The 11260-nt window shown below is 39.1% G+C and overlaps 1 protein-coding gene across 1 annotated transcript; it reads right to left on the bottom strand.

Moving 5' to 3' along the window:
• Nucleotides 1-8967: 8967 nt before the first annotated feature.
• On the bottom strand, nt 8968-10897 carry LOC149847918 (oxygen-evolving enhancer protein 1, chloroplastic). The gene is made up of 2 exons (XM_090009047.1): nt 9999-10897; nt 8968-9882 (listed from the first exon to the last, which is right to left on the bottom strand). Exons 1-2 carry the CDS (start codon nt 10236-10238, stop codon nt 9124-9126), a joined length of 999 nt encoding a protein of 332 aa, XP_089865173.1. The 5' UTR covers nt 10239-10897; the 3' UTR covers nt 8968-9123.
• Between the last annotated feature and the right edge of the window lie 363 nt (nt 10898-11260).

Here is an 11260-nt window from a genome sequence, read left to right on the forward strand (position 1 = left end):
CAGTGGACCGGAGCGGAGGCGGGGTCTCAAAATCCTCCCCTCCATCCTCGGTTGGAGGCGGGGCGGGGCCCCGTTTCCCCTCAGTCCACTGCCGATCCTTAAAGAAGGATCGGGACAGAATGGGGCGGGAATTGGAGACGGGGATGGGGCGGGGCGGCCCGTTTCATGTCCTCCATCCCTGGTCCAAACAGGGCGAGGCGGGGCCTATTTTCCCAGTCCACTGCCATCCCTACCCTTTTCCTTCGCCATCTTCCTCACCGGAAAAACCCTAAGATGGACGAAAATCTAACTAGAGGGGACAACGCACACAAAAACAAAGAAAAAAAAACGAAAACAGAAGAGCCCTCTCTCTCCTTCAGGGGGCTTTGATGTTTGTTTCCATCCTCATAAGGTCTTCCACCGATCTGCGGTCTTGCGGTCACTGGAGGCGCACTGAGGACACGGAGGAGCGGTAAAGCCGAAGGCAAACAGGAGAAAAGACAAAAAAAAAAAATCGTAAGCCTAGGGTTTACAAAAACTGATTTTGTTTCGATTTTACTCTTTTGAATGAAAAATTACAGACTTAGACCTAGTCTTCTACGATAATTCCGGCTATATCTTTATATCGCTGATTTATGAGAAATATGAAAAAGGGCTCTTTAACGACGACTTTGCACGTAGCCATTATAGGTTTACTGTACAACGGCGACATACAATGTCGCCCTTATATGGGTGACACCTATAACGACAACAAAAAAAGTCATTGTTATTTTCTTATTTTTAACTGTGTCTATAAAGGCATAAAAAAAAGTCATTGTTATTTTCTGATTTTTAATGGTGACTTTTTTTGTTACCGTTAAAGAGTAACTATATAATGACGACATACAAAGTCATCGTTATATAGTAAACTATTAACGGTGACATTTATTAATCGTTGTTAGAGACATATCTTTAACGACTATATATAAAGTCATCGTTATAGATATATCTATAACAGTGATATATAAAGTCACTGCTATTGCAGCAATTGAACTCCATCAATAGCGATGACTTTTTTGTGTCACCGTTAATGTGTCGCTGCTATTGACCCAAATACTTGTAGTGTGATCCTCAACATGATCTCTGCTATCACTAATTGATTGTTTGGATGCACAAACAAATCAAAATTCATCGTATCTATTGCTTTATTTGCTTTCATGTATACAATATTTTTGCATTTATAACTCTCAAAATTGGCTATAAAAAATAATACATTCATCGGGCCTACATCTCAAGCATAAATTATAAATTCAACAAATTATACCTAGTTATGTCATGTGCACTGAAAGGATAGATGTAAGACTTATAAAACTTTGTGAATTATTTAAATAAATAAATGAGAACTTTATTTCAAATTTTATTTTTATTTAATTTTATCAAAAACAAATGAGAATTCAAAGTATTAATTCGAGTGAATTTAAAGGTTGGAGAAATTAAACTTGAATTTGAATTCCCCAAGAAAATAGAATTTGAGGATAATTTAGAATTTAATTCAATTGGGTTTTGGATGTGATTAAACTAATTTGGATTTGGTGTCTAGATCTAGATCATGGGTGGATCCAAAATCCATTTTAGAATTTGTTGGATCTAATATATGGATCTAGATCTTGAGAGGATCCAAAATCTATTCTGTGATTGGATATAGATCGGTCCCTAATTCGATGAAATTGGATCCAATTTGGATCCTTAACCAAAAAGAAAATCTAGGTTAGGTTTTAATTAGATTTTTAGGATTTAATAATAAGAAGATAAAATTATGGAAGGTAGGGTGGCTTGCCCCCCATGTGGGACCCACCTACCATGATAAGGTTATCTAAAACTTAAACTTAATAAACATTAAATTAAATTTTCTAAAACCAAGATTTGGTTTAAATACTTAAATATTAAACCTAACAATTAAGAAATAAAAATCAAATAAAAGGTAAGTGTGGGTTGATCCCCCCCTCTCCCCTTTGGAACCCACCTACCTAAGAAGGGAGGATCAACCCCCTCTTCCCTCTATAGTAAGGAAAAAAAAAGAAAAACATGGTTTGAAAATAAGAAGTAAACACCTACCTCCTAAGAAGAACACCGAAAAGGAAAGGAGGTGGTGCCCCCCTCTTTTTCCAAATCTAGTGTAAGGCCCTACATGGTAGGGAGCCTCACGCGCCCTATGCTTCCTCTCTCATTCTATAACCCTCCCTCTCTATCTCAATCTCACCATGTCTCTATCGACGTTCTCTCTCTCTCTCATCTCCTTTCACACGTCTAAGGTGTAGGGACTCCATTGATGAAGTTCGAAAGGAGAAGTACACACACGACCCAACTCTATTCTCTCATCGCAAGTTTGATCTGTTAACGAGGTAGGGTTCTTTTACCAACATGCTTGGTTGATGGGCCAGCATGTAGGATCATGTTAGACCATACTTCAATATGCATATTGATCCACCTTCATTAGTGTGAACGATAGCATATTATGTGTGATTTAACTACATTGAATATGAGTGTGATTTGAATTGAACAAAAGAAAGGAAAAAGGGTTCATAACTATATATGTACGAGTTAACATCACATGCTTGTATTACGTTGATTTAAATGATATTCAAAAGAATATATATATATACATTAGATGCATGATAATCATATTTATGTAGTAGATCTTGTGCACGTAATTGCCATTTTCTTTTATGTAGAATCGAACGGATCAAGCATGCATTCATTATTCATGTTTGTGTAAATTTATCTCATTTGTTGCACACACCTTGCACAAATTAATTTATGGTATCTGTTTCAAAAATAAATGTGTTGCAAGGTATGTAGATGTGTTTTGGAATGGGGAGGGGTGTGTCCGACCCTAGCCCATGTTCTGTCATGTGGTTGCAGTCATGTGGTTGCATTATCGGTCAGACATGATCCGTTTGGTTGGTTTGACCCAGCATGACCTGGGTTTGCTAACCTTGGTCCGGGCATAGTTGGTGCGGCAGGGCGCACCGCACCCTGCCAGCGCTATTGCTGCCTGCCAGCCTACTGCACTGTTTAGTGCATTACAGGTTGCGCGCCACCATGCGCAGCAGGGCACCCAGCACCCTACTGAGCATGGTCGGTTGGAGCCGGTTTGACACCGGTCGTGGCTTGTCCCCACTTGGCTGGTGGAAGTAGCTAGTGCCCATCACCTTGTGTTGTGACGTTGCAGGTTCAAACCCAATGTTACAATAGTATAACTGGTTGGGGTCTGCCTGACCCCAACCTGCCTTTCAAAACTCAAAAAAAGAAAAGAAAAGAGAACAACAGACCGGTTGGAGTCTACTGACCCCAGCCGACTGCCTTTTGGTTGAGCAGCTGGCTGTTGTACCCTACTAATCACAGCAGATTCAGTCTGCTGTGTTAATCAAGGGGCAGCAATTGCTGCACCTACCTGGGTGCAGCAGGCTGGAGTCTGCCGACCCCAGCTCGTCTCATATTGGACCCGGGTGACTAGCAAGTAGGCCATCATGTTGGTGCACTACGGTCTTGACTGCAGCGGGTTGTAGGCTAGCCACGGGCCTGCCATAGCCCAGTTGTATCCCAAGGAATATATATATATATAAAACAATTGCTCATTATGTGTACCCGCATGTTGAATGCTTTTAATTCACAAATTTCAGTTGTACACATATCTGGGATGTGTATTCAGTTCAGAAACCCAATGAAATGTAGTAATAATGATCATTTCATTGTTCTGGTTATTATTTTATGGAAATAAGTGTACACGAGCATGTTTTTGCAAAAGTTGCAAATTTTATCCCTTGTACACGAAAAGAATGATGCATTCTACTAAGCTTTGCGAAAAACATAAAATGTTAACCATGCTTGTTATTTTGCATGTAAATATGGTACATGATTCACATATGATTGTCATGACCATGTCCAGTGTATAGACCGCATGTTATTAATGCATGTTTTTTCTCTTTTGCACATTTATGGAATTTGTAGAGTCATGATTATACAAGAGTTCAAAAATGAGCATGCGGTTCCACAGAACCTTTTGGTGCCACACAAGCACTTCTGATATTGTATGTGTGCCATGTCAATATTGTATTGTGATTTAGTGGTGTATTATGTGCACATGTGTGTGTTACTCGATTATGAGCATATGGTTGAAAAAGATCAAAGGGGTACTATGCCCACGATATTAAATTTAATAATTGCATGAACACAAACCTAAATTAATGCCCAGTTGGTTTAAAGGTACCGCAACTTTCTTTCGGTACTCGTTGGTTCAAATGCACCACAAGTTTCATTAGATGGGTGATCCTAATATACTAATAAAATAAATAATTTGACTACCACACTTGTGTAGTTTGTTGCTCTTGCCATGGAAGCATGTATCTTGTGTACCCTGGAGTGGTACTTGGACTCTCGAAGCCCTAGATGCCCAATGAGGCAGGTACATGTGAGATTTTATGTGAAATATTATAAATTAAATTAAAAAGATGGATACTTATCCGGTCTCGGGCTATCTTAGAGAGGGTAAGTGTTACAAATTTTATTAAATTATTGTCGTTATTATGCTACGAGCGGTAATGGCTCGATGGTCTCTCACCCACAGAGTTTAGAGACCCATACTACCAAATTTTATCTTAAGTCGGTAGGTCATGTACCTTTTGCAAAAGTCAGATGCATCATGTTTAGCTCAGCATTTAGGGGTTATCTCTTAGTCATTATACTGCCTTTTTAAGAATCTAATTCAAATAGTCATTTAAGGTATTAAAACACTCAAGCATAATAAACTCTTGGGTAACCTCATCTGTCTCGATGTATTTTAACTACACATACCCATAGGAGGTTAATCAAGTGAAACATTCCTATACAGTTTTATTTTCTGTATTTAGTAGTATTTACTATTACCTCTTATATACTCTGAGTTATTTACACTTATTTGAATGCTTGTAATGCAGTTTTCAAATATAGCATGTTCTTCTTGTATGTTAGTACATTACTTGTGTGCCTTGAGAAATGACCCCTACTAAGGCTTGTGAAGTTTGACCCACATTTATTAAAAATTTCAGGTCAAAAATGATCAAGCAGGAGTGGTTGGGGGATGCTTCGATTGGTGCCACATGATCTATATTTTTTGGCGATCTAGGGACATTATCTATTGTTTAAATCCTTTCTATTTTCAATTTGATACAACTCTGTGTAATAACTATTTTAAATTCATTTTGAATGGCATTCAATTCAAGGTTTATGTTGGATGCTTATACCTGTAACTTGCCCAAGATTTTCACTAATATAGTTTAATTATTTTTTATGTTCTTATTAAAAAAACTTTAAAAAATGGCTAAAATAATGTAGCATTATACTAGATGTCATGCAAATTACTGCGGTGAAGATCAATATCACTGGTTTGCTGACATAGTTTCACATTCTCTGCAATGATTCGTTGATCATGTACAACATTAATTGTTCATAAAAGTTATTTATTGTCTGCATGTCGAACATCTATATCCCAAATTGGTTTGGGCAATCACATACTCTTTGTGTACATGTTAAGAATATTAATATCGCACACTATTGGGGACAATTAGATGCTCACCAAATGATTAAGCTCAATAGATGGTGTCTGAGATAGATGCACATTCTCCATAAAATTTTCATCATCAACTACTTCTCGTTTACATGCTCCTTGTTTAACTTTGGAAGCAACTAAGTAAATGCCTCCACTAAATAATATTGATTATATATTATCATCATCTAAAATATTTATTCATATTTGTTGGCTATTTTCATTTAAAAAATAACTATACTGGAGGTTCAATAACTTTTTCGCATATCCAGTTTTATAAGATATCAAAACATTAAATTCATTAAAGCTACTATTTTTTAAGACCACTATAGATCTTCAAGTAGTGTAATTAGTGTTATGCTAGTATAGTTTAACCCTTTCAAAATCCATTATTAAATGCTTATATCAACCACACAACATATCATTCATCTAATGAAAATAACATGTTACAAAAAGGTCATACGTATATCTTTCATTCATTCAATTAATAAAATTACCTAAAACAACTACTCTAAACACCAACTACCTACAATAACCCTAACACATATTCAATGCTTATGCACAGTCAACTTCAACCTCGTCACACTAAATAAATATTTGTTTGTAGTCAACCCTAGCCCATTACGCTAACCCTAGCCCATTACACCAATACAAAACCATCAAATATTACATAAAGGATAATTAAACAAACATAAATCATCTATAACACCAACAAATATATATCTATAAAAATAATAATAAGCATTGTAAACCCTAAAAGGTAAATTTGGTGTCAAATTTTAAATAAAACATTCACAACAACAATAAAAAATAAATATTACAAGGCTATTAAATGTTCATATCTACAAAAAAAACTCTAGAATGAAATATATATAGCTTGTATGAAACTCACATTTCGACCTAACCGGAGAAACTGTCATAATGCTGCAAAAAGATTTCGCAGGAATCACCACAATGAAAATTTGAAAAGGGTTATGGTTCTAACCAAAAAACAAACAAAAAAATAGAACTACAATGACTTTATATATGAATCACCAAGCAAGCAAAATTTGCAAGAATTGTATGTGAATGTCTTACATTATTTGTGAATGTAGTACTGTATTTGTGAAATTCATATCAATGCGAACATTGTTGATGTTCACAACACGTATATATGAATGTCACCACACATTTGCGAACCTCCTTAAGGATCAATCACTTAAAGGAGCTTCATATGAGAGGTCACAAATGTCGTACTATATATGTGTGAATGTTGTCACACAATTGCCAATCTCCTTAAGGACCAGTTACTTAAAGGTGCTTTGCACGGTAGCTCATGAATGTCGTACAGTATTTGTGAATATCTTTTAGATGAAAACTAGCTATGTTCACAAATTTGTTTACGCTAAATTCATGAGGTCTGCACAATTATCGTATGAATATACTTTTTAGTGAGAGTTTGCGATATTCGAATAATATACCGATATATCACGCGAATCTTGGATTCACTAATGTAAAGGGCAAAAAGGCCCTAAAAAGTCAGGCATCCACGATTTCAACATGGGGTAAATTTTGCAAATGGTGGGGCATTTTGAGAAATGTGTCATTTTTGTCATACAATATGATAAATTTTCAAACTAAGTAAAGTTCAAATAGCTAGGTGATGGAGGAGTGGAGCAGGATAAATCCAAACCCACATACTTTAGTTGGGTCTCATTTTCTATTTTCCTATTTATATTTGGATTTTGGATCATCTAGTTAAATCCATATTATGATAGGATACTTTTTAAAATGTTTATCAAGATTATACAGTGTTTATCGAATTTAGAGGACATGATTTGTTAGGAATAAAAGGTTTCATTATAAAAAGATGAAATGCCTAAGAGTTGGGGGACCATAGTTGAGTTTGAAATTATCATTTAATTTTTAATTTTATTGAATTTCATTTCATTTCCTGTTTTCACTTCAATTTCCTATATTTTTCTAGAAATTCTGAGATAAATTAGCTTCTAACTGCATTAGGAATTTAGGATATCAAATCTGTAGGATTCATGAACGACCTTCTTGAATTGTCATATCATTTGGTGACCAACCGGCCAATTTCTAAAGAAGTGAAGTATTTTCTTTAAATACTTTACACTTGAAGCAGCTAATAGTAAATTCACCATAAATTTGGTGCATATATGTAAAATACCGCAAAAACAAGTTTGCTTCTTGTTTGTAAGAAATTTATTCCAAGGATTTCCGATCAAAATTCTAACATAAGATTGATGTCGTTTTTTTGAGTAAAACGTAATTACAGTTCACCATGTGCAATAAAGGGTCTACTGTATCTAAAATTGCAACTTGAAATACTTGAATTTTGAAACATTCAAGATCATCATCTATGCTCAAGAGGAAAGATCATTAGATGGTTCAAAATTCAAATAATGGAATAATAATAGGACTGTAATAATGTTAAAGAATTCTAAAAAAAGGATGATGACAAGTTTTAAATATTCTCACGATGTAAACTGGCATTATTGTCTTCCCACAACAAAATATGCAACAAAATATTTATGGGTGAAAATACTGGATTTGATTCTTAATGGAAATTCTAACACAACAAGGTTGATCAAATATATTGTTTGTCATTTTGTTTTTTCATACTCATTGGATGGACTATGCCTCCTTTTTTTTATGCACTTTTTTTTCTTTGGACACTTGGATTAAATAGGTTGTGTAATCCTTTTTTTCTTTTTATTAATAGGTAAGCTGCAGATAAACCCCATGGCATTCGAACTCAAGACCCCTTGATTATGATACTGTGGCCTTACCATCCAGCTATCTTACGCAACCTCAATTAGCGGTTTTACAATTAACATGTAAGAATGGGTTTTACTTGATCGGCTCTAGTCGGGCAGTCAAGGTTCGATTTCCATGAGCACCGTTTTACGCTGATGGCACGACGACGGTAAGTATGATAGGCTGAGCCAGCACGACCGGGTCTTCCTGCCAGTGCGATTTCTTAGGGTTATAAATCCAAAAAAATACAGACTTTTGAGACATTCTTCCCTGCCTATGGCGTTGCCATTGGATAGTACCTTTGAAGCACAAAAATAATGGCTCCTCCTCCCATTTGAAAACGGATTAGGTGATATGACAAATCACAGATTCTTCAATTGTCTTTATCACCGTCCATTGCATTAGCACCCAACACTATCCATCGTCCATCGTGCGACGATTCAAGGGCCCACATGTCGCGGTCATAGCGGCCCCACTGACTGCTGTTTGATTCCTTAAGGGCGTGTTTGCAAGCTCGAAATTTTCTCCTCCAGGGTGAAATTAATCAGAGAGAAAAAGTCGGTGGGTGAGAAAAAGCCATGGTGGTAGCCTTGTTTTTCTCTCCATTCTTCACTATTTTCTTAAATGGTTATTCTTTTCCATGGACAAGTAGAAGTAGAAGATTGTTCCAATTATACACATCATATACGTATATGCACTCCAAACAGTACAAAAAACAAGCAAAAGTCCGTCATTAAATCCACAAGTAAAAAAGAGAACCACGAGAGAGAGAGAGAGAGACGACCCTATAAAGGAAAAGGGAACACCATAAGTCTAGCCTACGATTCCAGCTGCGCGTACCAGATGCCCTGGATCTTGACATCCTTGGGCACCTTGGCACCCAGATCGGTATCCGACGGCTGGACGCTCTCGAACACGCCGATGATCTCGCCGGACTCCGGCTTGCTCTTCGTCACGCTCAGCGTGATCTTCCCAGTCGACGACGACGTGTCTTTGATGTTCTCCTTCACCAACTCTTCCTCGTCCCCCCTCCCTCCGGCGGGAAGCGCCACCGCGTTGTCGTAGCCAGCTGAGCCGCCCCGTCCCTTGGGGTCCAGGAAAGAGGAGCCGCGGTAGGAGGGGACGAGGAAATCGCCGCTGAAGCTCTCCGGCCTGCCGGAGGCGACGAGCTGCTTGATGGTGAAGAGGAAGGGGACACGCTCGCCGCCGGGCAGCTGGACGGTGACGGCCGCATAGTCAATGCCATCCTTCTCCTCGAACTTGACGGAGCCGTCGGTCGAGACCTCGAAGGGCCCCTCGATCTCGTCAAGGGTGTAGGTGAGTCGGGTCATGAGCTTGGTGTTCTGGAACTCGGGGGGTGCGTTCTTGCTGACCCCCTCGGCCTTGACCGTGAAGGAAGTGGGCTCGAGGCAGAACTTCTTAATGTTGTACTTGCCCACCTTGAAGGCGAACGAGTCCACCCCGCCGTCTATGGTCGGGCACTGGTTCGCCGTCCCCGACCCCTTCACCTCCATGTACGTCTTGCTCTGTATCTCGTCGTACGTCAGCCGCTTTGGCACGCCCTCCGCGCTCACTCCCTAACATATATGTATATATATATAGCGACCTTAAGTATGACAGGCTGAGCCAGCGTGACCAAGGATTCTTTGGAGTAAACAAAAAAAAAATATAGTAATTATATAAGAAGTCATACCGAAACGACCAAAGCCGAAGTGGCGAGGGCAAAGCCGGCCATCTTGGTGGCATCAGCACACTTCTGAGCCAAGTCTCTGAGGTCGTCCTGGACCGAGCAAGTGAGCCTAGCCGAGGCCGGCTCGTACCCGAAGGCCTTGGAGATGTGCAAGGAAGATCTGAGGGGTAGGCTGGTCCGAGCCGAGGCACCCAGCTTGGTGGGCTGCATGAGGGTGGCTGCAGCTTGAAGAGATGCCGCCATCTTTTTTCTTCTTCTTCTTTTCCTCTGTCTTCTCCTTTTCCTCTTCACCCTAAAGCTTATTCCACTGTTTCTCCTAGTGGATGCGAGATTATTTCATGGGGGAGGGTGTGTATAGATAGATAAGGGGATGGATAAGATGGCATCCTATTGGTTGAGTACAATATATGAAGCCCGTTTGGTGCCACGTGGTGCTTTATTAGAGTGCCTAAATGTAGTGGGAATATATCACTTTCTTTTTTCACAAAATGAATATGATGTCCTCCCAGTTCGGTGGGGCCTGCCAGTGAGATGGCTGGTGGTGCATAGGCCTCGTAGATTCAGGTGGGGCCTGTTAGTGGATTAGATTATCCGCACTCATTTCCTAATTGGTCCAAAAGATCTTGCATACAACCATAGGCTTCAATCTCGGTCCATGTCAGCACGATGAAAGAAAGATCTTTTGGACCAATTATGAAATGCGGGCGGATCAGATGCAACCACATTGCACACTTAAAGTGTGCTGCAGAACCTGACCACCCTCCATCTCATGAATACAGCCTGTCAGCTGTGGAGCCCAATGAAAGTTGGAGGGCAGATCAGGTGCAGCGGTGTGATTGCACCTGATCTGCCATCTTAGGGAAGACGGCTTCGTCTTTGTACCTACAAAGGGAACCCAACCTGCCCAGGCCTGGCGTCTGAAGTAGAATCGTAGTGAATACTCAGCTTCCAAGAAGAAGAGGCATGTGCTGATGGTGACCAAAAAGAAAACTTAGAAATCAAGCCTGAATTAGACTGCTGACATTAAACGAAAAAAAAAGTATTTTAGCAATAATTAACAAAAAGATGCAGGAAATTTCCAAGGAAAGCTACATGGCAACAGCGGAAGTAGTCGGGATTTTCTTCCAAACTCACCAGATCATTGCCATTCTATTTCGGCCACACTGTTATCACAGGAGCCAAGGTATTCATGAACCATCTGAGAGCAGATCAGGTCATATAGTATATAACCCCCAGCACACATCTCACTTGGGTACAGTGAGAGT

This window comes from Nuphar pumila, chromosome 1, assembly GCF_984573655.1.
Source record: "Nuphar pumila chromosome 1, dmNupPumi1.hap1.1, whole genome shotgun sequence".
NCBI lineage: Eukaryota > Viridiplantae > Streptophyta > Magnoliopsida > Nymphaeales > Nymphaeaceae > Nuphar > Nuphar pumila.